The sequence below is a fragment of the Gymnodraco acuticeps genome, unplaced genomic scaffold (genome assembly GCF_902827175.1).
Source record: "Gymnodraco acuticeps unplaced genomic scaffold, fGymAcu1.1, whole genome shotgun sequence".
Classification (NCBI taxonomy): domain Eukaryota; kingdom Metazoa; phylum Chordata; class Actinopteri; order Perciformes; family Bathydraconidae; genus Gymnodraco; species Gymnodraco acuticeps.
The window spans coordinates 808,190-834,036 of record NW_022990270.1 but is presented as its reverse complement, the minus strand read 5'-3'; the positions used below and the strand labels follow the sequence as shown (position 1 = coordinate 834,036).

The 25,847-nt window shown below is 40.5% G+C and overlaps 1 protein-coding gene across 1 annotated transcript in view; it reads left to right on the top strand.

Annotated features, from left to right (window-relative positions):
* The first annotated feature begins 575 nt into the window (after positions 1 to 575).
* tox3 (TOX high mobility group box family member 3) overlaps positions 576 to 25,847 on the top strand; it is a 42,670-nt gene continuing 17,398 nt past the window's right edge. Inside the window, 2 exon segments of the mRNA XM_034220811.1 lie at positions 576 to 1,279; positions 24,480 to 24,542. Coding sequence (XP_034076702.1) covers positions 1,178 to 1,279; positions 24,480 to 24,542 — 165 coding nt within the window. The 5' untranslated portion in view covers positions 576 to 1,177.

The window sequence follows — 25,847 nt, the reverse complement described above, 5'->3', positions numbered from 1 at the left end:
GTATTGCATCAGAGTATTCACAAGCTTTATATTCCATATGCACAATAGATAGAGCAGACATTTTGCTAAGATTAACATAAAAGCAAAATACATAAAATGGTGCAACATATATTGCAATAGACATAATGGTTAAAGTAAGTTGGAATAAGAAAAGTATGTACATTTAAATTAGAATAAGATACAACTGAATGTAAAATTAAATACTATACAATAGAGTACATATACTGTAATACTATATGATATGTGGAAATGAGAATGTTATAAAATATAGTATTTTTTGACATGTATAATACTTTAAAATACATGATGTAATTTTCCACTGACATAGACTGGTGTCACTTCAACTTGCTCAGAGAAACCACATTAAATAATGATGTGGGAATATATGTTGGTTAAAATAACAAAATGCACATTCGCAAGCACACAAAAAGAGACCCCTGTAATTACAATTATCATATGCTAACATGTCACATGGATTTATGCAGTGTTTTCATGGGAGTGGCTTAGTGTGTTTGGGGAGTGGCTGTGGTCTTCACACATTTTGATCATCATCACTACCAGAGGCAGAGCCGAGGGCTGAACTCCAACACTTGTGTACTACATCATATCACTAATTACACCATCTGTGGAGTGCTGTTTAGCTTGTTGTACAAACCCTCCAGTACAGTGAGTATTTAGCAGCTAGCTACTCTGCACTCAAACTGCTTCACCAACTAGTTTTCTAAGTTGGAGAAATAAAGTTCTGCGGAGGATACGGACACGTTTCTGGTCTGTTTTGACGTGCAGGAGTTACTTGGTGCTGAGCCACTTTGTTACATTTTTCTTGTTCCTGCCTCTGAAGCAAAAGGGGGAGGAAAAGGAGGTGGACCCACGCGCGCAGTCGCCGGTCTCGTGGCTTCTTTGTATACAGCAGCAGCTGTGTGTAAATGCATGCACACACAGCCTCTGCTGCTGCTTGACGGACAGCTTATCAGGCTCCAACCTCAGAGATGAAGCGGCTGAACCAGGTGTAGAAGAGGAATATTCAAACTTTACCCCCACCACCGCAGTGTCTAGTCACCCCAACCAAGCTTGGGTCAGTTTCTCCGTGTCTCTGTGTGCGCTGGGATTGTAAGCGGCAGAAACACATTGCTCTCCGGGCAGAGTAGGCTACAGCTGCGCGGCTCCCTAACACACCATGGATGTACGGTTTTATCCGACGGCTAGTGGGAATTCTATTCCAGGAGAACCACCAAACATGGATTTTTCCCACTGTTTGGGCTACTACAACTTCAATAAGGTGAGAAAGCAGTGTGCTGTAGTCTAGTTTTGTGTTGTGTGTCCATGCTTGTGCAGAAACACTACCGTAACTCCGGGCTTAATGAGTAAATACTTGAATAATGATATTTTAATTTCTCAGCTACATCCACTTGTTTCCTCTTGACTTCAGCCACTAATCATGTCTGTTGCTGGAGTTGCTTAATTCATTCTACCATCTCCTGCCACAAACTTTGCTGTTGTGCATTAGTAATGGGAACAAGAGGTAAAAACAAGTGTATAAGTGGCTCATACCGGCCACACTGCTAAACTCTCACCAGAGATGTGATCCTCAGTCATGGGCGCTGTTGGCTATACAGTTACATGTTCCTAGACATCAGTGATGGATCATTGCATCAGCACTCTACACACAGTACATGCATTAGAATGTGATGAAAGTGAGATACTGTGGATCAAGTGTCAAATGAGTACTCTGCTCTGCTGCACTGGGAGCCTGTTACAAGACCCTCAACAGGATGCACTGAATACCATGTTGTGCAAACACTTGTTTACCCTTTGGCATGTTAGTGAGCTACTTCTATAATGTATTGCCTTTTACTTTTACAACTTTATTTAGAGGTTTTAAGTAGCTTCAGCACAGCACGGTTGCTGTTTTAATGCTTGGAAACATGTGTAGCTTTAAAGTTAATTCAGTACTGAATTAACTTTAAAGCTACACATATAAACACAAACATACAGAAAGGGAAATAGACAGCACACCTTCTATCTGTTCAGCATGAATGCATTCATTGTCAGTTTTGCGCTGTGCTGTGCACTTATCTAAAACATGGCATCACTAAAGCCCTCAGACAGCAATACTACAAGGCAGCCACATAATGTATCACACAGTTGTATCTACTCTTTCCAAGGGCACACAGCCTATTTGCTGCATTGTTTACGTGAATTCCCTTTCCTGCTAAGGGGTGGGGGAAATAATTGTATCGCGATATTTTTGTGAGGCATATTCTATTGATATACAGATGTCAAGTATCAATCTGTTTATGATCAAAATGATTAAGATTGCAAATATAAATTGCATGTTTTGGTAGCATTAAAGTGCACTAGATGGAGTTTCTTCTGATGAGGTTGGCAGGAAGCTGTGCAAATCAAAGATCGAGAAATGAAAGAAAGAAAACGTAAATGCTCATAAAACTTAACTTTATTAGATAAAACAGATGTTGGCGATCTGTATAATTTTTAGTTGAAAAAAAGAATGTTCACAAATGTTATTGCAACATTTTTTAAATCCTGATAATATTGACTCTGTTGATTATCACCCCTATTTCCTACATGTGTATACAATCAGCTCTTTAATAATACCATTGCTGAGGTATTACAAGTTTATTAGCATGAGGCGGAGGTTATGTAAAACACAGAGGATAGTTTGAGGTATTTTCACAGTGATGTTACACTTGAACCTTTTGACCCACAATCCATCAGGAGCTTGACTCCCTTGTACCCAGCAACAGGGAACATCACTTTGACAGACTAATGACACTAATGCAGCGTGCTGCTTTTACAAAGTTTAAACGTTGCTAGCCCCAACATCCCCCACCCCTTCTCACACACACTCACACACACACAGACACACCACACACACACACACACACACACACACACACACACACACACACACACACACACACACACACACACACACACACACACACACACACAACAGACACACACACACATCACACACACACACCACCCCAAATTATTCCCCATGCAATCTGATGCTGCTCTAAACAGTTACCACCAGGTTTGTCTCATTGTTTCACTCAGCTCGTTGTTCATCTGGCCAAGTTGTCATATGTGCCCAATTTCATCATGTTCTTTCATCAGATGTTAACTACATTGCTTTGGATTGGGTGTAAGAGTCCAAGTGCGATTTTATTCCTGCTCATAAATTCCCCAGGTCAATGAATTTTTCCATCTGTAACATAATTGGCCACAATGCAAAAGGAGGCAGAGAGAAAGAGGGAGGGTGGTGGAAGGTGCTTATCCAGTATCTCCACCATTTTGAGAGAGGAGAGAGAGAGAGAGATGAGAGAGCGAGAAGTAGAGAGAGAGAAGAGAGAGAAGAGAGATAGAGGAGAGAGAGAGAGAGAGAAGAGAGAGAGAATAGAGAGAGAGAGAGAGCTAGCTATCTCTATCTCTCCTCTCTCTCTCTCGCTCTCTCTCTCTCTCTCTCTCTCATCTCTCTCTCTCTCTCTCTCTCTCTCTCTCTCTCTCTCTCTCTCTCCTCTCTCTCTCTCTCTCTCTCTCTCTCTCTCTCTCTCTCTCTCTCTCTCTCTCTCTCTCCTCTCTCTCTCTCTCTCTCTCTCTCTCTCTCTCTCTCTCTCTCTCTCTCTCTCATCTGTTCCTCTCTCTTCTACAGGTACTCTGGGCATAACTGCATCTGGCTAGCTCTACTGAAGGCGCTGACTAACTCTCTCATCTGCTCTCTCACTACTCTTCGATCGTCTCGCTCTCTCTCTAGAGGAGAGGAGAAGAGAGAAAGAGAATAATCTACAATGGTTCCCTCTCCATGGTGAACAAATAGGCTCTTTTGCATCTTTCAAATAAGCCTCCATTTTATTTGAATGAACTCGCTGAAAGGTAGCTCAACGCAGATCTGATAGTCATCCAAGAGGTATGGCATGCGTAACAGTCCTGCAGAACTGAAGTATTACTTATTTTAATCTATTTATAGGCTGTCACAGCACCTTTTGCTAGCAGTAAAACTTTCTTTAGATTCATAGTTTTGATTTGCTGGCACAGAAAATGTTCAATTTTAATGACAACAGAGACAGAAGGGCCCAGAGGCACTTTGAAACATCAGAGATTCTTTTACATTTACAGAAAATCCAAACGAGTGGCACAAACTTAATTAGGTGCTGCAGTCATGACTAATGAAGCAGCCTGTGTTTGGCACAGAGATGAGAGAGAAACAGCAGTGCTGAAGAGAAACATGCCACAACTTCACACGGATGAATAATACTCAAAATAAACTCATAAAACACATTTGTTGTAATCTGATGTAATTAATCACAGATCCGTTTATAAAAGTCCCCTTACAGCAAATGTGAAGGTCTATTTCTGATAGTGTTTAAGGGCGTAAGGGCTGTTTCTCTTAGACTAGCTTTACTTATGACAATTATCCGAAATGCTAAAGGCCACATCTCATACTTTTACTCATTGGTTGTTAATTAAAGTTACATTGTTCTCAGTTTTATCCGTGATAATGACTCTGTTTTACTGGCTCTTTGGCTCATGTTAAGAACACCTGGCTCTAGTCAGTAAAACGTAAAATAGCTCCCTATTAACGTTAGAAAACTCAATGAGTTCATCTTCATTTGTTCAATTTCTTATTATGGGGTTGCCAGCGACATTTTGAGTTATGTGGTTTTTCTGGGCAAGCTCCTCAGCATCAACCAAAGACAAGAGGCTGTTTGGATTCGACTGCTTTTGGTATTTGTAAAAGTCAAATGTGATTGATTTGAATGGTTCCCATATTTATAGCCATCTGGTCTTTTTTTCCTTACGGTTTAATAATGTTTCAGATACAGTTACCATATAGTGTGGACTTTCATTACCTCCAGACACAGAGGGACTTAAACTACCAGCAGATGTTAATACACACTCTTCACCTGCACCAGTGCTAACACATGAGGTTTATTTGCTAAACTAATACCAGCCCCACTGAGACATCTTTGAAATGCATCGCCATCATACTATTTGTATGGCACTGTTGCAGAAACATACAGACAAACATAGACACAAAGCTTTTTATTAAACGTATAGTAGCAATAAGAAGTAGATGGAAAGGTGCACACAGACTTCATCAAATGTCCCCGACTGTATTATTGTTGATGCTGAGCAATGTAATTGGACCTTAAAGGTGGGGTAGGTAAGAATGGAGAAACCAGCTCAAGTGCGCTAGAATTTGAAAGTACACAACCAGAACAAATCTGCCCCTTCCTTCAGACTTCCTTACAGAGCCCCTCCTCCAACACACACGAACGCGCACATGACCAATGAGGGCACGAGATAAGTTAGTGCCCAGATGGAAGGCTGACAGGCAGGTAGGCCATCCAGTTACTTTAGCCGGATGATTGGTCGTGCTTTTTACAGCGCCACAGCTTCCACAGATGATATTTTTGTATGTATTTATTGTCAAAGTATTTAATATAGTCATTGCTATCGGGATGTTAAGAGCATTCCATGGAATATAACTAAAAGTGTTCTGAAGTGAATCACCTACCCCACCTTTAAACCGTTTATTAGTAAAGCATTTCAACCAACAAACTTAATTTGAATTCAAACTATATTCCTTATTTTCATGAAATGTTGCCCAATATTTTTGACTATTTATGGTGACCATTTTCTGTGCTGTATTAGCAATTCAATGCATACATATATAGTAACGACTCTCTAGTGGCAGAGTTGTAATAAATGCACATGTTGCTCTTCTGTAGTATTTAAGTAGCAGTAAAGTCTTATAGATGCTTTTAACTGAACTTCAAGTACTTTATAACAAGACAAATCCTCTATTGCTGCTAACTTTCCCAACAGAACACAGATAAGGCAGGAAGTGATTTACCATGTCCTTTGTGTTTTACCATCCACTCCCCTATGATATGAAAGACCAACTGTGCTGTAAAAACAACCATTAGGGAAGTTGTTCAGACTGTAAGACTTGACATGATAATGTAGACCTGCAGCTGCAATTATCAGCAGATTTTATTGAGCCTGTAAAAAGTGGTGTAGGTGAAACAGAAGCCTTGCTCATGGTTCATGTGGGCCCTGCTGACCCATGCATATGTAGGGAAACTAAAACGACAAAGATTTTAAACAACTGGGGGGTGGGGGGGGGGGATATTAGGGAAGTACTTTACTTCTCCAGCAACAGACCCCATGGCAATAACCTCTCATTGTGTCCACAGCAGGCCAGGCCTCTTTTGTCTTTGCTGCCCTCCATGCTTCATGGGGAGGGAAGGGGTTAACTCTCCGCTCAACCAGGGGGCCTTGTGCATCCCTCCAGTGTACACAGCTGGTGCCATTTCATCACACACATTCTAAACATATCCAAACACAGCTTTAAATGTGTGTGTGTGTGTTGGGGGGTTGGAGTGTAACATTAGAGGCTGTCTGCTTTGTCAAACTGGGCAGATGATTGATATGACTTCAAGGTGCATGTTAAATGTTTAAATGTCCTACAAGTGAATAGCTGATGTGTTTCGCAGAGTCTTTTAATTGTAGCTTGTCAGGAGATGTGGCTCAACAGATTTATTAAACACCTAATTTTCCCACTGAGATTAGACGGTGTTATTTTAAGTCCGCCTGCTCGAAGACACACTGTACTTGTAGTTGCCGCCTCTAAGAATGAAGGCTGTGTCTGACAAACTGCTCTACACACACATACGTCTCCACAGGGCAGATGTTATCGTTTTGTTAATGCACAGCTCTCTACATCCTACAGGACGTCTTAACACTCAACAAAGCTGATGATAGCACACGCTGAGGCAATAGCAATAGCGACATATTTATGGGAAGCTATATCATTTATATGAAAACTGACTTTTAAGTGCTTTACCGAAAAAGCAAGTTAAACTTGAGCTGTAGCAGCTTTGTATAAAACTATGAGCCTAATAGCTTCTGAGTCATGTGACACCACATTATCACAGCTGCCACTCTCTTTATTTTGTTGATCACGTTGAGATGTTGATATGGCACTCGCAGCACTCAACTTCAATGCCTTTGAGTTTGTTTCTGTTCATTGTAACTTGTTTTCCCAGTATACTTGTTTACTATACTTTGTTTACGAGGTGGATATGAGAAAGGCTCTAAAAATCTTAGACAGACATAGACCATTACCCAGATCAACACTCGTAAAGACCTTCTGTAATCCTGCCATCACTGCTCATAAATCCACTTCATTACAGCGCCGTGTGCATTACTCAGCGTGGTTCATTTAGGCAGACCTCACACTCTTAAGCTGTTTCTAAACCGGTGGCTTGTGGACCCAGAGGGCATCACGTGTCCTGACAAAGAACATCTCGCTGTACGGAGCTGGCCTCAGGTTGTGATCTCATGACCAGAGACAAATTGGAGCTCCAGTGTAAACCCAGTCAATAATCCATGCTTACATGTTGGATGTATTTACACAGTAGGACAACCATTTGTGTATACTTTTATGTTTATCCTTCAGGATTAACACTGGTGAGTGAAAGTCTATTTGTAGCTGCATGGCTGTTGCAGAAACATCTATTGCGGTGATACAGAGAGGATGAATCCGCAGGAGAGGCACACTTGTTATTAGGTGTTGAGCACAACATCACTACATCATCCATCAAACCATGTAACTGCCTGAGGAAAACATTTTTGTTTCGACATTCAAAGTCATGAAGGACTTGTTTTGTTACAGTGGTAGTGCATAACGTGATGTATGGTTACTTAAATGTCCTGTAAAGCAACATTAGCACTTTGTTATGTCTGATCATTACATTCCCATCTGCTGCTCAAAGGAAAATGTGCCTATTGTCTTATAACAACCTTTCTTGGAGATATTAATTATTTTTGGCATCAGTATGCTTTAACTGAAACTTGACACAGTAATAATATCAATGTTTCATTAATTTTGACGGTGATTAAACCATTATAGCACGAAAGAGAAATTCAAAATTGTTTGTAAGGAGATACACAAAGCAATGAAAGCTTACCCCACAAAAGCATCCTTGATGAGAAAGTTGTTAGCCTTACCTCCTTCCTTCTCTCAAAGATGTGTAGATGACAGATTCAAGGTCAGTGAGGGATTGGATGATCTTAACTGAGATACCTCTTCACTCGAGTACCAAAAGCACTACACTTACTCAAGTGTTGCCAAGTTGTATATATGTCACTGATGTGAAAAATAGTCAATCTGCTGAGGTCAAAGGTAGATTAACTTCCTGTTGGAGTTTGAAGGAGTCTCCTTATGTTTGTGTAAATACTGGTTCCCTTTCAATCAAAGCAAGGCCCCCACAATATATTTTCCACCATGATGAACTGTTTTAATCTGGTTTTGGCTCACTATACCTTTGACAGCCTCTCTCAACCTTGCTGACTTATTAAAAGGAAGGGAAAACTCCCTGTGCCACAGAAAACTGCCTTTACCATGAATTAAGCATTTTTCAAAAGGACCAGTCAATCACTTCTGGTCGACTGATTCAATAAGTGCCGTGTCCCTTTAGTGGTTAGCTCTTGCTGTTAAAGGTAGGGTAGGTAAGTTGGAGAAACCGGCTCGAGTGCGCTAGAATTTGAAAGTACACAACCGGAAAAAATCTGCCCCTTCCTTCAGACTTCCTTACACACACACGAACGTGCACATGACAAATAAGTTTGTGCACAGATGGAAGGCTGACAGGCAGGTAGGCCATCCAGTTATTTTAGCCGGGCCGGCTCAGATGATTGGTCGTGCTTTTTACAGCGCCACGGCTTCCACAGAGGACATTTTTTTTATGGATTTTTTGTGAAAGCACTTAAGATATTCATTGCTATGCATTCCATGGAATATAACAACAAGTGTATCTCGAGCCGGTTTCTCAAACTTACCTACCCCACCTTTAAGAGCATTCCATGGAATATAACAAGTGTTTCTGAAGTGAATTACCTAACCCACCTTTACTGTAAGTCACATTCATTTTTAAAGCTTTCCAGAGAGGCAGCAATTCTATGTTTCATAGTTCTAATGTCCAATTCTCTCAATGGGCTCACGGACTGTATCAAAACATGTTGAGCTGTTTTCCTTTTAACTTAACTGGCTTTATTTAACCCTTCTCCTAAGCTCTTTTCAGGGAGCAAAGGACACCGACTGTCCTCCGTCTATTTTCTGATATTTTCTAGGACGGACTAGTACAAATCTATATGTTAGACTTCTCCCCTATAGCTGTAACTGCTTTTCACTTTAACTAGTGTCCAATCAGGTTAATGGAGATGATCAAATTGAAGAAGCCCTATTACGCTTTTTGGAGTTATGTTATTTAGGTTTTTGTGAATTTTAAATGGTCTTCAAAGGCTAAAATCCCAAAGTATCTCTCCAACACAACGCCTCCTTGTTACTTCTATAACATAGTGACATCACTACTGTAACACTCACGCTTCTATTAGCTAGTACATTGTAAGTGGCTAAGGGGCGGGACATCTCTAACCAATCACAACAGAGCCTGCCAGCTAACCAATCAGAGCCGACTGGGCTCTCACTTGGTGTATGATTTCTGTCTCTCCTCTAATTTAGCTGTGACCATTCTAACTAAAGCAGCCGACACTCATAGAAATATACAAGTCACTGTTCCAGCAATTGTTCGTGTATCCGGTTGAGTAGGAATATATTTCTCATTAGAGGTGAATGGGCTGCAGGTGTGTATAGTATTACATGTTACGCAGTGTGATTAATCCACTTCCCCCTCCTACGTGACATTCCAATAATGCAGCGTGTTACCAGGTTGCACTAAAGGGACTGACAATAGTAGCAGGTGTGCTCTATCCCTCCGACCCGTTGAACAAAGAGCTTAAACAATGGGGGTAAATAAAAGTTGTATTTGAATTGGCACGTTGGAGCCAATTGATGCAAAATTCAAGAAATGCAAACTTCAAATACAACCTGTTTATAACACAACAAAACATGTAAGCGCCACTTTAAAACCCATCGTTTTAAAAAGATGTAGAAACATGTGCTGCCTACAAGCACTGTTTTGTAATATTTGACTTGACTTCATGCTCGTACACGCTGGTCAGATGTGTCTAGATACTTGGATTGTCAAACACTGTTTTTTTAGAGTCTCTCTGTGGCAGTTGGATAATGTTAATGTCTATCTCAGCAGTAACTCTACCATAGCAATAATACTGCAGGCTATAAACCCAGCCCCCACTAAACGAGCTTTAATAGTCTCCCATAATTGGAAAACTGCCATCTCTCCCTGCCATAGTTTGATTAGATATTTTATATATATGCATTACACTGATATTCTCTGGCATATATACTTTTTCTTTGTCGCCGTAATTCAAGTTCATGATGATATCAAGTTCACAACACATTGAACTGATGGAGGATGGTCTCGCTGTACCGTGTCGTCCCGGAGGGAAATAAAACATCTGTTCTTAGAAGAATATGTATGCCCTTTATGCCTTCCCTATACTTAGTAAGACATTTCTTTGTATCCATCTTAGAGAACAAGCTCATGTTAAAAGGAACGTCTGCAAGCAATTAAACGTCAACTACTCTTTGCTAATGTTTTTCTTTTGTATTCCTGCCCTCTAATCTATTGTTCTTGTTATTTTGCCCTTTCCAAATCACTTATGTATAACTTTTTTTAATACGTTTTCTTAGCTTAAAAACAAATATATTTCTCTGTGCAGACTGGAAACCTGAATTAAAGTACGACACACTGACCTTATCCAACATTGCTTTAAGATTTTTATATTTTCCTAAGCCTCAAACAAGATCTTTGAGTTGCGTGAACATAACAATAAAATGTTAATAATGCTTAAATTGCCAGGACCTGTACTGTAAGGAAGACAAATTGAAGATTATCAGCAGACATCACAGTTTCTAGAAAACACTGTTGACTCATGACATCACTCTTTTGGCTGTAATTGCTCAACAATTATCTTCAATTGAATGAGCAAAGCTCTCAACATGTTACTGAAGAATCACTGCTTTGATGGTTCTTCATGTCAGTAAGATGGAAATCATGCAGTATTCATGAGTCTGCCTAGTTTTTGTATTCAGTAACACGATCAAAAGGAACAATGGACGTGGCCCCAGTAAAAGCTCAAGCCTTATAATAAAGTTCAGTCCCTTCAACCTCGACTGGGATCATGAATGGGGTCCATGAAAATCTTGAGCCGACTTCAGATATTTTCAGGAGTTGAAGTCGAGGCTCATTCACAGCGTGTCCTTGTTTATTGTGATGTGTGTGTTTCTGCTGGCTCGTGGACTCTCACATGTGGTCATAGTGCGGTATGGCAGAAGTAGAAACAAGATTAAGCTCAGTGAGGCCTCAGCCTTGGCAACGTTCCCTCCCTGGACTTCATCTGACGATTCTTTCTAAAGACATTCCTTCGGAGGAAACTGATCTAGTTCCTCGTCTTTTACAGCTTCTGACTCACTATGTGACTTTTCAGATACCTGCACGGCCTTGGGAAAGGGATTTATTTCTCTATTTCTTTTAAAAAGACTTCACTGTATTTGTTTCTCTCCCACTGATAAACAAGAAGAGAAGCTGACTGATTACACTCTTTCAGAGGCATTACAGGCAGCTGATTAAAGTGTGAGGTCGGAGTTAGCCAAGGTTAACCGTCCATAATGAAACACTTTGAAAATAATGATACGCTGCATGGTTTTATGAGGGCTTGTGGCTGCTCAGCTCAGCAGTGGTGACCTTCAGCAGTTCCACTAGCTAATCGTGGCGATCCTGCAGCTCCCCTGTAGTTTGGAGACTCCATTACCTTCTGATACACATCGAGGAGAGCAGCGCAAGCTCTGTCTCTGTAACCATTGTACTGACGTGGCTGACCATATTCACTTACATCTTCAGAAAGGGCTTTGATTTGTCAGGCTGAGATGGCATCACATCCAACATTCGACTGAATCCACCCAGAGAAACTTAGACACCATTACTCAATCGCCAGCTATGATGCATTTCCATCCAGATTGCATAAAAGATAATCGTCTTAACAATATTACATTACTTATGAGTATTTGTCATGTGTTATTGCGGGGCATGTGGACTTTTATTGACAACAGCTGCACAGTGTACACCTGGGTAGTCTGGATTACACTCCTGCCAATACTTAAAGTTTCACATTGAAAACTGGCTGCTGTCCACGCTATACGCAAACTGAATAAGTAATGCCTACCTAGAAATTGAAACAACAATATTAGCTTTGGCCAACAAGTGTAACACTTTTGAATTCCAGGAAGTGTTCATATGTATTTATAGTACATGTGAATACTGCCAATAATATGTTGTTTGTTCATCTATCTGAAATGTGTTTGGCTTCTTTTTAGGATGCAAATTATTTTTTTTCCAACAACCTGTAGTTTTATGAAGTTTCTTTTTGCCGCATTGATAGTTTTAAACATAAAATCACTTTTACCCATAAATATAATACTTAGAGTTTTTTTTAAATACGATACCATGATGACTGACAGGCATGCTGACAACTATATACACTTATAGCTCGAGTGCGCTAGAATTTGAAAGTACGCAACCGGAAAATATCTGCCCCTTCCTTCAGACTTCCTTACAGAGCCCCTCCTCCAACACACACGGACGCACACATGACCAATGAGGGCACGAGATAAGTTTGTGCCCAGATGGAAGGCTGACAGGCAGGTAGGCCTACAGCTATACATTGTTAAAAGGCCACGATCTTGGCTTATGATTACTTATCTAACAGCCAGTAAATTGAGTTTCATTATAACCATTATTGAAATGGCATCGGGTGTGGTGCAAATTAGTATTAAGTAATTTGCTGAATTGTGCTATTTTCTGCTGTGTGAAGGGGGTGAATATGGGGGATGCATGTAAATGGATAAATATAAGTTTTATCCTGTTGGTATGCTGAACACACTGAGACCCATTTCTATCAGCTTGTGTTGATTTAACATGGAGTTGTTACCAAATATAGCATGTACTGCTCTTACAGTAAAATTCCCAGTTTACCCAGTCCTAGCATCATCAGTTGTCAGTTGACAAAATATCACGTGTTTTGCGTCACTATTGGGATTTGATATTGTCAGTAGAAAAACATTCATAAAAGGAACTAATAATCAAATAAGTGTAATTTCCCAGTTCATGCATTTATCACCACACACTCTCATAACAGGCAAGCTTCAAGCAGAAACAACAAAGTAGAACATAAATCAAAGACGTTTCCTTTGCCAAGTCAGAAGCCCTTGGGAGGTACCTTGGTGCTTAATTAAAATCCAGAAGGATCATGTTTTAAGTGTAGGTGAGCGAACACTGAATAACAATGGCAAATCATGCCCCGGAGCATTACGGGTGTGTTTTGGAAAATAATAGCAGCATCTCTCTTATTTTCTGTACAATATTAACGAGATTTAATGTGAAAGAAAGCCATTTTTGAAGCATTGTGACAAAAAGACTGTGGTAAATTCAGCCTTTCCTGGCTGCAGAACATGCCAACACCAGCATTCACATATTCATCTCATAATTACCCATACAGGATTATAATGAAACGGCTCATTATTAGACATTTGATGGCTTACCCTTACTGCACTGTTTATCATTCCTTTTTAAGCCTTTCAATCCCTCGCATGTATGTGCCAGCTACAGAACATAACCATACTATTGTCAAAGTGTCACAGTTCATCAGTTATCACTATATATTGTGTGTGAATTAAAAGGAAGGCAGTCATTATTATTCAAAGGAGATTTGTATTGAAATGTTACACAAGCTAAAGACTCAATTTGACTATATTTTGCAAATTAGCTTACGAATATCAATTAAACAACAATGTCTTTCTAAGTCTTTCTAACATCAACCAAGCTACTTGTCATCTCACGCCGTGCTGTTTTAACGTAATTATATAGAAGTGTATTAAATTGTGCAGCCAAGCATTTACCAGTGATTGCTTATCGTCTAACTTTTCAATTATGAGAGGGAAATTCCCTTTAAATAAAACTGCATATGGCTAATAGAAAATGCATTAGAATTTCCAACAATAGGTTGCTATGGTTGGCAAAAAACAATGACTATTTAGTATTGTAAAGCCTTTATTTCACGTATTGCTAAATTAATGACATTTCCAGTCATTTCATCAACATTCGCTTTATTGTGAGTATTGTCTGATGGCTGTTGTCCCTGATGTTTGAGTGTCTCCATCGGACAGTTGAGCAGTGACCAGGCCAACTCTCTGACTGCTCTCTGGGCTACAGCCAGAGACACTTTTGGTAAATCATCAGACGCAACACGATGTGGAATCACATTTTCAAGGGACGGTAAATCGAAAAAATGAACTGTCCTACATACTGCTGTTCCTGCAAGCGTCGTAATTCTGATGTGCACTGGCTCTTCGGAGAGGCTAACAAAAAAGAAAAGTACATTTAAAAGGGGGAATGTGTGTAGTTATCAGCCGAAAAAAGCTCTCCCAAGTCAAATCCGCTCAATTAGCGAACTCTGGAGCGCTATCCCCAAGCAACCCTTCCATTGGCCAATCAGTCACAGCAAATTGCAGTGGTGAATATTTCAGACTCGACAGATTTAAATAAAGACATCATGATTATTTCGCTGTTGTATGGTTTCTTCTAATAATTTTCAAGGCTTTTATAGCTGGCCAGCATAAACTCTTGATTTAAGAAGGGGGGAAAAGTCGAGAGAGAAAAGCAAACACAAGGGCTGTCAGTCAATGTGGCAAACTAATTGGGTCGATCTCTTTAGCAAAGATGAATGAAGAGATTAACTCTCCCTTTGTGTCCAGTGAAGCTCCCCCTCTGGCTCCAGGTGAATTAGCTGATGACAAGTTGACGGTGGGAATTCTCACTCTGATTTAAAGCCACAGTCAGTATTTCCAGCATGGTGCTAAATCTCTAATTGTGTCATTACAAGCTTTGTTTGTATATAGATCAATTGGACCAATGCATCTTTAACATGTATTTTAAACAATAAAAGCTTTGGGTTTGTTAGTTTCAGGTTATTTACAAAGTTGTTCCTCATTCCTGCGTTCAAAAAAACATCAGGATACCTTGACATTTTGGCTACAATATCACACGTTCTGATGCTCTGCAGAATATATACTGGCAGAGTTGGAAAAGCAGGCCAAGCATGGGCCTTATAGAGTGCCACAGTGACGCGTCCTAAAACCTGGAAGTAAGTTACATCTTACCACTTCCGGTTCCTTCGACAAAAAGCAATGCGATCTCTCCATAGGACTTTGGAAAATAGCTGGAAATAAGGGCTGTGGTTGACACACATTGAAGAGACAGATCACGTTTTGTTCTACGACATTAAATCCATCAGGAGTGACCCCACTGGTGATTTCTGAAGAGTTGACGTGTCTGAAGAACGATGGTTGTTACCAAGTGGCTGAATAGGACTACAGAAGTTGTCGAGGCCGTTGTACGTCATTACGCCGAACACGTAAACACTCCCGCTAAATTTGTTTGCCCTGTTCTGCTTGAAAGCAAGTACCTGCCTCCTGCAGACTGTTCAAACAAACGCTTCAACTCGTACCATTTTGAATCTGAGTTTTGAATATGGATCTTACGTTGTAGTTCGTTTATAGCATAACGTTAGCATTTTGCTTCTGGCGACTAGATTTATGATTCGAAAATTATAAAAGTAGGGTTGACATGTGGAGATTATCCGGCTGAACAAAACGTGATCCGTCTCTTAAATGCGTGTCAACCACAGACCTTATTTCCAGCTATTTTCCAAAATCCTATTGCGTTTTTGTCGAAGGAACCGGAAGGAGTTTTAGGACGCGTCACTGTGGCACTCTATTAAGACAAACGGAGAGTGATTGGAGAACAGCAAGGTGTGAGTGCATTTGACTGGAGAAACTCACCTAAAATAGAGGTCAAGACTCAAATGCAGACCTTGGCCATGACCCCCTCTTTTATTTTTACGCTGCTTAGACTAACGAATTGGACTACAAGTGCTCAGAGGGATCTGTTGTCCAAATAGGAAATCAATACGGCTGTAAAGGATGTACGAATATGTCTTATTTTCAAATTGTAAAAGGAGACAGATTCGACAAGATGAACTCTCGTCTATATGTACATTATATTGATTGACAGCCATCCATTATTTACCTGCAGTGTGTGTACTATAATGTGCATTCAAGTGTAAGATTTGTGTGCCAAATGGATTTTCACTAATTTGCCTCATAGAAACAGTTGGGAAATTAGGTCTGGAGAAAAACGGCTGCATTTGATTGGCATCACACTTAGAAGTGTCATCAACAAAAAATGCTTTCACATAAAGCTTGTAGTTATTCGTGTGAACACTTTGCTCACTAAGACAACTCTGCTTCGATACACCGCAGACCTCCAGGTTCCCGCATGCCTTTGATCTCCAAACCTGTCATTTCACACAGAGGAAAGGAATCTTTTTTTTGCGTTGAGACTATAAGACGTGTCGTGTGTCTTTGTTCTGAATCTCTTTAAAAGTCAGCGCTGATATGATATGGAATCAAAGTTGAGGCTTAGTGTTTGTAATTCTTCAAAGCTGCTATCTTAATCTCACACTGCTTTTTGAAGGAGGGAAATGTTAAAGTGACATTTTGAGTTTAAATACTGTTAAAAACATTAGCGAAGCACTTAGCCTGATGGTTGCTGTCACAAGAAAAACAATGTCTGCGACTCAACAGCCGTCAGGTTCGCTAATGATGTCCCGGTGTGCTGTCAATCTACCAGATGAACGGACAATAGTATGCCAAGAAGAAAATGCCTGAAATAAGCTAATTGCTTCTAAGAGCCCGCTCAACCGTTCTGTAACTACTATGTGTTCACAGATGTCTCATCCAGCTGCTATTTCATTACGGAACTCAAACACATTAAAGGCTCAATGCACTCACTTTTCTTTATGAGCCTTTGTTGTAGCACATCAAGTCATAATGATTATAGATGCATTATTTCAACCACAGGGGGCGGAGGAAAAAGGCACGTGCAGAATCTATTTGTGCGTCTTTATTACTCCACTTAATATGACCCTTTCATTAATCGTTGATCTTTGCCAACTTGTTGATTGTCAGGTTTTGAGACACATTTCTGGAGAGGAGCCCGAGAGTATTTGCAGCCGGACGTCTGTCAGTAGCGCCAAGCAACAGCCACAAATTGGAATGTGGTACAGCTCTGGGAACACAGCCAAGATTTAAATTAGACAATAACCTCTGCTCTCTCTATATTGCCTCTCTTTTCCAGCTGCAGGCCCAGCCATTTGTTTAATACAGTCAGCCCTGTAGTATATAATAGACTGATATATGAGTCACCGTTCAGCAGTTTGTGTTTTTCAGATTTATAGAGATTGAACAACTGTTCGGTTTGTGCTTACTGTGGGCTTATGATAAGAATAACAGAAAAGACACAGGTTGCCCAACACCTTGGAAGGTATTGTGCAACTCAATAACTTATCAGCAGTAACTGGAAGAGAGAAATACATCTTCAGATTAAACACCCTACTCGGGATGCCAGCGATTATTATTCGCCAGGGCTGTCCGATTTCCGATTTTGATCATGGTTAGTTTCTGGCATCCCGTCACCCTACACATGTTGCTACAAATGAGCATTCATTGAAATGCTTACTTTAATTTACTTTTGAAAGGATTTCTGATTTAAATGTCAAGAAAGAACAACACCAACCTAACCAATAACATCTAGCCAAGTTGTCCTAAATGCCATGCATTTACTGACATCTTGTCTTGTTGTTGCCTTTAATACTTGGAATCAAAAATATCATTATCTTGCATATTGTCGCTCAACGTTTTCCGTTTTCCGCCATTAGCAGCTTAAAAATAAAGGATTGTGTTGAGTCCGTCTCCAAAAGCGCTTGACTTTGCACATTCCCAAAGCCTGTTATAATGAGTGTATTAGCCAGTAACGTCAGTACAGGGAATATAAAAATGTATCTGCTGCTAGAGCAATAAAGCTTTATGTGAATCCAGGCACCAGAGCTCATAGCCGTCTGAAAAACCACAAGAAGTAACACAACCATCGCCATTAACTCAACCAGGAACACAGACATTAGCAGTGGCAGACCGATTTTTCTCTTTTATAATCACATATTTTTCTGAGGGTTATTAGCTTTTTTAACCCCACAGCAGCCTCTTGTACTTTACTGAAGAATGTCAAGAGAGTAAGCTTGGTTAAAATCCACACCTCTGATAACATCGTGAGTTGGAGTGTCTTCAAAGCTGCTGAGAGTAAACAAGCCTTGAGACATGGCTTAGCAGTAAAAGCAAGACAACACCGCCAAGCCAAGTCTTTCTCATGCTGCTTCCTCAAGAGCTGTGTGTCCATGCAACAGCGGCCATTGTGAGAAAGCTACACCATGTTTCTGAGGCCCTCTCCATTGCCTAAGCCCCTTTGTGGCTGTTGGCCAATGGCTTTGCACCCCGCCAGATCAAAGATGGAACCCCATTTAGCTTGCGCTTTCTTTTAGGATTTGCTCTTGAAAGTACAGAGCAGAGACTCAACGGCTAGAAAGAAAACCTGGGATGTTGGATGTTGACCTGCATAGAATTGAGACTTCTGGGCTCAGACTATGGATCCATTATGACAAATACTAAGACCATCTTTGTTTTGGCAGCATTTTTGTAGTCTTGGCCTCAGAGAAAACATAGCTATGGTGAACCTCAGTGTATTTTAGTTCCATTGTATGGTGTGGGGTTGGATGTGGCCATGCTACAAAAGTGTTACTGTTAAGTCACACAAAAACTTGATGATGGAAACGCCTAGAATGTTAGCATTATTCAATACATGTCGATGATAGAAAATAAGAGTATAGGTATAATAGGACTTTTCTTATTCATAGCCACACTATGAATAATAGTTGTATCAGTCAACTATTTTCTATTTTCCGTCCAAAAGGAATTAGCTCTATTTCCAAGAACATCAGACATTCATGATCAAAGATTAGCTGCTAAACCTCAGCTTGTGTTTCTATCATGAGCCTGTTAGCATGCCGATTAGCATTTAGCTCAATCACCAATGTGTCCCAGGTAGCATGGCTGTAATTGTGCTTCTAAATTTGGAAGCCCATAATTAAACATATATCAGAAGATCCTAACATTACTATGGTATTATTGTCATTCATTCGATGCGATAGCCGAAATGGTATAGCACTGCTGTGGTGAAAGAGTGTTTAAGCAATTACAGCATGTTCTAACTTGTTATAAAATAAGAGTTCATTTTGGGAATGTAGTGTGTGAGAAGTTGACTTTTCTGGGATTGACTGCTTTTCTACCTGAACTAATGTACTGGCAAAGTAAACTTTAAAAGTAATGCAAAGATCTTACACATGGCGTTCCCCCTGGTCTGTATGTTTCTCCGTGTTATCACTCTTGTACACGGCGTCTGTGCTGAATATAAATGCAGCCCCAAGCAATGCTGAACGCACCAACTATAGCTTTCCTTTCCCTGTCTTTCAACACTGCCATAATGACTGGGTAGCTTAAAAAAAGCATAATACATATTTGCTGAGCTGTGAAATCGCTTTAAGTTTTTCCTTTATTTTCATAGTTAAGCTTGTGATTTTGGTTGGATATGTAGTTTCCCGCCCCGTGACTGTAGCGTACATGTAGAGTAATTTAAAGTACAGAGGGTCTGCTTTTTGGTTCACTCGATACAAATGCCATCCATACTTTCTTGTTCACATAGTTTTAAGCCTTAGTGATTACATCTTCCAAAGACAAAAGGTCCAGTTTATAACCTGGATGTTATGCCCTTTTAACAGTCTCTGGTCATTACAAAAGGTAGCATCCTGTTGGAGCTGATCCATATCATTCTTGTAACATGTAGCAGAACATATGACCGTTTGTGTCAGGCTTGATGTATATATGAACTGTTCACCCAGGCCTATGTTTACTAAAGCAAAGCAAGATGTGAGGACACTGGTTCAGGCCACAATGATCAGTGTGGTGTCAGAGAGAAGATGATCAGCAAAAAGCCTGAACAAAACTGTCATCAGCCTGATTCAGATCCAAGATAAGACCTGGACTTTTTATCATGCCGGATCCACTGCCCCTACTGTGGTGAGGCAAGAGGAAGAGGAAGAGGAAGAGTGAGATGCTTAAAATGAACTTCCCCTTAATTCTTCTTCATGTAGTTTAGGACTGTCAATCCTGATGGAGGAAGACAGTGCTGGTCGGAGTAATGATTTTAGCTTTAAAGCGAATTACCAATCGATCCAGCATGCAGATCAGAGCACAGGTCGCGAGCCCACTGCGTGATCATGCTGCGATGTGTAGCCGTTTTACAAATTGACTGCTGCTCACATAGGAGGAATATATATCTCTATAGTATGTCAGCTCTCCCCTGCATGTGCGACGGCCTGCTGGGTGGGAATAGGTCTTGTGATCACCAGGCAGCTGCAGTGTTTATGCTGAATTGGGTTGTAAATGAGCCTGTATTTGGTGAAGAGGACCTCAGAGAATAAGAAGATTATTTCTACAGAGGATACAGCCTTTGCAGGAGAGGAAACAGTGCTTCTCCTTTTGAGTCTTCACTGAACAAGAGCCCTGGTGGTAGGCTATGCTTTTAGGACATTGCATAAAACAATACACAGCAAATTACCGTGTGTTTCTCGGGATTGGACGTTGAGTTTTAACTGCGGTGCTTTTGCTGCGTTTTATGGAGACCACTGGAGAACATATTAGCGCGAGTGTCATATTCCAGAGAACACATGCTAGTCTGTGATTACTGAGCTCAAGCTGAACTGTAAAATCGCTTGTCAGCAGTTGATATGTTTCGGGAAAAGCCCGGGCTCTTGATTGAATTAGTTTGGTGGTTTTTGGTGCTGAGGAATAATTGGTTACCTGCTGACAGACAGCACGGCTATGGTGACTTTTTGATTACACGTCAAAACCCAAGGAAATGCAGGTTTAAATAATGTTTGTTTGCAAAAAGCTTTTCTCTTGCGTCTTTTCCAGTATTTCGTTATCATTTAATCACCATTGACTGTTCAAATAAGAAGGTATGTTTATTTTTCCATGTGTATGCACGCAGAGCTGGCAGCTGTGCTATCAGAGGCTCTTCAGGCGTGTGTTCTGTGGATCCTGGTTGTCCAGTTCATGTTTACTGATAGGATCTGTGTGGTTACTCCATCATATTGGGGGTTAGATGGGGTCGTGTTGGTGCAATATTGTGTTCACCCTGAGGTTGAAATAATTTTGTTTGCTATAATAGCTGTAAAACACCTTATTTCCCACTGGACTTTCTCTCGTACAAATATTCCTGCCCTGGGATTTAAAATGTGTGGGGGGGGAATCGAGCATCAAAATGACACTGGCTTCAGTCAGAAAAAAAAACAAGCAGTATGCATGCTGATGTTTGTTGCTTGGATTTGGATTTGGACAGTTCTGTCAGATAATACAAATCTGAAGCTTTCACAAGGATTCAAATCATATCCTTGAAGTATTTTCTTGACATGGAATAAAAAACCAATGGTGTGTCTTTACAGAAAACGTAGAAATGTATCCCATTCACTGCGAGGTTGCCTAGTTTTCTGTCTGCCTGCGATCATGCAGACAGTGGAGTCTTTTCACGTTAGGATCAGGGCTCATGTAAGCTCTTAATTCTCTCCTTTTAAACAGTTATTGGAGAAATGTGCTGGTGGTGCAAAAGGAGAAATAAAAACACTGGCTGCCCAGTGTTTGCTCTGCCATGTCTGACTCTTAGTCTAACTCATATTACACCTTTAACTGTGAGTTCACTGTTAATAAAAGCCTTCTACCTCGTAGTTACGTTAAAGCACCATTTCTATGGCTTCCCTTTGGGTCTCTTATTGTAGCACATGACTGCTTTTTGGAAATGTGAAGAAAGAAGTGCTGGTTTCTTGAAAGTTTGTAAGATCACTGCCTGGGCTATTGCTATAGAGCTTTACCGGATATTCAAAGATGCGTTTCAGGAGCATTTATTTCACACAAAACCAAGTAATTCCACTCCTTACTTTTTCTTTATGTGTTACATCTCTGATTCAAAATATATACTTTCTTGGCACACACACGGTTGTTCTCCGTCTCACATGGCAGCTCTTGTCTAGCTCGTCACATCATTTTAATTACAGAGCCTTCATTGTCTGCGCTGACCCATTTCAGCTGCGTGGTCCCTCCAATCACACTTAATTTCATCTGGCACTTGACTCAATTGTCACTGCTGCGAACACGAGTGGCAAACGCCCCCCCCCCCCACAAAAGATGAATTGGGAATAACAATAATAATCTCCACTCCCTGCTCTGGTTGTCCGCCGGGGCTTCTGCTCTGGTACATGGTACAGCTTTTAATGGTGAAGATTGATACTGGTGGCTGGGGACATTTCTTGGGATGTTAGTCACAGTTCTCGGTGGAGATATGGAGCTGCTCTTAAAGGGCCCTGGACACACAATAAAACCAGATTCACAGAGGCAGAGCCCAGGGAGTTTCACTGCACTAATTAGCACGTGGACTTAACTTGATTGTGTTTTCTCTAATGGAGCTAATGTGTTTCACTCGATGTCTGTTCTCACAGTATGTCTTTTTTTCAACAATGCCCCACAGAGGTGATTGTTTTAATGAAACATCACTTACATGCTCTTGAATTTGTCATCCACATGAAACATTGTTGTGCAACACTGCAGTTGGAAATGACAAAAAAGTATAATCAAGAATCTTACAGCTAGTTTTCTTTTACACAAGAGACAGGACAGTATACAAGCATTTATATTAAAGTATGATAAAGATTACCTTCAATTCCTCTGGGGTTTTCCTGACTTCTCAGAGAACTGTTTACAATAAGCACTCACTCTTAAAATCGTATTCACATCCAGCAGAAGAAGACAGAGACAGCATTGCAAGAAGCCCTATCTCCCCTCACTACCAGAACAATGTTCCTTGTGCTTGAATGGAGAAAGATATCTCTGAGACTTCAATTTGTTATCTAAAAGAAGAAGAGTAACACTTCCAAGATAAGCCCAGCGTAAGGTTAATTACCAGCCGAGTGGGTGACATAACCCGGCCATGTCACGTCTCAGAGTTACACACAGCTGGGGGGTGAAGGTGTGCTAGCTATTGACACATGTTTCTCACTAGAACGGTGTTTGTGTGCCTTTTAAGCAAACATGTACCTTGCTGCTCCAGTCAGATATAGTTTATCAGGGCGGCTCCAGGTGAGATGGCACCAGAGGCCTTAGAGAGCTGCAACCACCTGCTTGTGGCTCCGCTTCTCATTGGTGCGTAACACTGTTAACATTGCTGCTGATTCCCCACTCTCTCCAGGGCATAGACTAATTAATGGATACCATTCGCAGTTGATTAGCAGCAGTTCTTTCTGTAATTACATTCTCACTCAGAAGAAAAGGAGAATGGGGAGAAAACACAAAGGGATAGAAAATATATTAATGCACTTCTCATTTCCCTCTGATCTTAATTTGTTTCCACCATTGTTTGGCTTCTGCTAGGATAAGAAGCCATTTTCTCTCTCCTTCTATTGGAGTTCTTGGTCTCTCATAATGTTTTAAGAGAGTGACTTTGTAATAAACACACAAAAGAGATTACTGCCGAGCTTTGTTCAAAGATGTGTTCTCAGTGGTACCTCATGAAGACGCAAACGCACTGTGACTCTTTCTCCTCCGTGCCGTGTAGGCTAGGGTTTTGCACTCCTCACTCACAGAGAGGTGCATTGTGCTCCCGGGCCCAGCTGCTAGCCCATAATTCTTCATGCTATGTCCCATTGTTCCTACCTGTCAGCATGGTTGTGTTTCCAAAGGAAGTAGCTGCCATTTTGCCAGCAGGCTATGTGTGGGTTGAGAGGGCGGGGTGTATTATGAAAACATGTTATTTCTTACCAAAGTGCAGGGTTTAATAGCTTATCAACTGTCTCACTTACTAATATGTCTTAGAAGTCTGACACTATCACCACTGAATACTGTGTTAATATTACCCTGATATAAACTCAGATATTACCACATAGATGCTTGACTAGAATACATGTGTATGTGTTGCATTGCACTAGGATAGATAAGGATAAGAAAGACAAACTTAATTTATGTTGAGATCAGATTATTCATGAGTTAATGTCAAATTAACATGGGTAAGATACATTGGAAAACCCACCTCCTTATTTCCCCTCAGTATCTCTCCACTCCCATAGTTTATTTGAAGTTAATAACCTGCCACAGCATCTTGATACTGGGCTTTGTGATGCAAACATATCCTTAATTGCCATCCCATATGAGCTGAATAGCCAGACCAGATTCTCATTACCCTGGTTGAATTGGCCTGGGCCTCTCACAAGCCTCTCGCCATGTTGCAATAATGGCAGATTGGCGAAATGCGCCCGTGCACGTAGAGAAAGGGGTTAACCCAGTGTGTAAACATTCACAGCCAAGTGTGGCAATCTGTTTGAGTGACAGGTGTCCATTATGAAAGAGGAGAGCTCGTGTTGCACTGAAATGTATCTGGACACTGGTAAGCTGATTGTTTTTTTGTTTTCATTTGCAGTTCCAGAATAACAACAACTACATGAACATGGCCGAGGCCAACGGCGCCCTGCTCGCTGGTGATGTGAGTATACTTTCATTTTTACACATTAAAACTAGTTTCTGATCATTTGAAGTTCAACTGACAAACTTAACTCCAATACTTATCAATAAAAGTACAGTGGAGTAAATGTTATTTTACTTGCTTATATCTGAATATATTTTTCATAGGTGTCATGTAAGGAAAGATAAGGCAAGTGTAGTAATATAGCATATTTCAACAAGGCCGTTTTCAATGTGCTTTACAAAAAACTGAATAGCAATCAGTCATATTGCAAAAGAAAACACATTATAAAATGTAATTTAAATACATTTAAAAACAGTCATTAAAAGTCAAGAGAATCAGACAAAATAGGCAGAAAAATACTAGAATAAAAGTTACAGTGCCGTAAAAGTTATGAATAGTTATTTGATTTAATAAGAGGCAGCGGCAAAAAAAAGCTCTTTATTTATTCAAATTAAACTTCAATATTTGTATATTTCTCTGTGGTTTTATAAGGAGATGCAGATGGGAAAAGTTGGCAACAGTAAAAGTAATATCTAAAGCACAAGCCTTATATTTCATACCGTAATTTCCCCCCTAAATCATCCTTAATGAGAAATTCCAATTTGAGTTTTTAACATGTTTGTCATTCGCAAAACAATATTTTATTGCTTGAAATGCTACCTGCTCAAGTACCTGCTGTAGGGGAGCCGAGAGAGACAATACGCTTGCAGAAAGAGATGCTTGGCTCACCCTATATTGCCTCATTTTAACTTCTGAATACTGACGCTGATGTGATCCGACTGTCTCGAATGCACAGATAAAGTGATATCCCAGAAAGCTGAGGTTATAAACACCTGTTTTTATCCTCTTTTCAAAGACGTATTAAAGAAGCCCAAAGAGATTGTATAGTTCCCTCACTCTCTATCTGCCGGCACTTACATAAAGTGACATGTCTCCAACAATCAGCTGGAACAACTCTGTGTACTGTACTGTTGTTCTGAACGGAAGGGAATAGTTGTTTCTCTGGAGGTATATAACCGCCTCTCTGAGCCATAGTAGTCCTAACAGTGTGCTAAATTTACCCGCTCTATTCCCCTTCCACCCACTCTGCTGCCCTATCATTAGAGACAAGTGCACCAAAAATACCCATCGTCCTCTGTGGTTCAAACGGGCCAATTTCATTCAGTTTTGCAGGCGAGATTGATCTTGCTTTCGAAACCCACAGCAAAGCATCCCTGCAACAACTCTAAAACAATGAGATGGCTGTCACTATTGTGTTCATTCACGTTATTTGCAAAGTTTGGATGCAACTGTGGCATCGTAGCTCGTTGTGTGTTTAGTGAT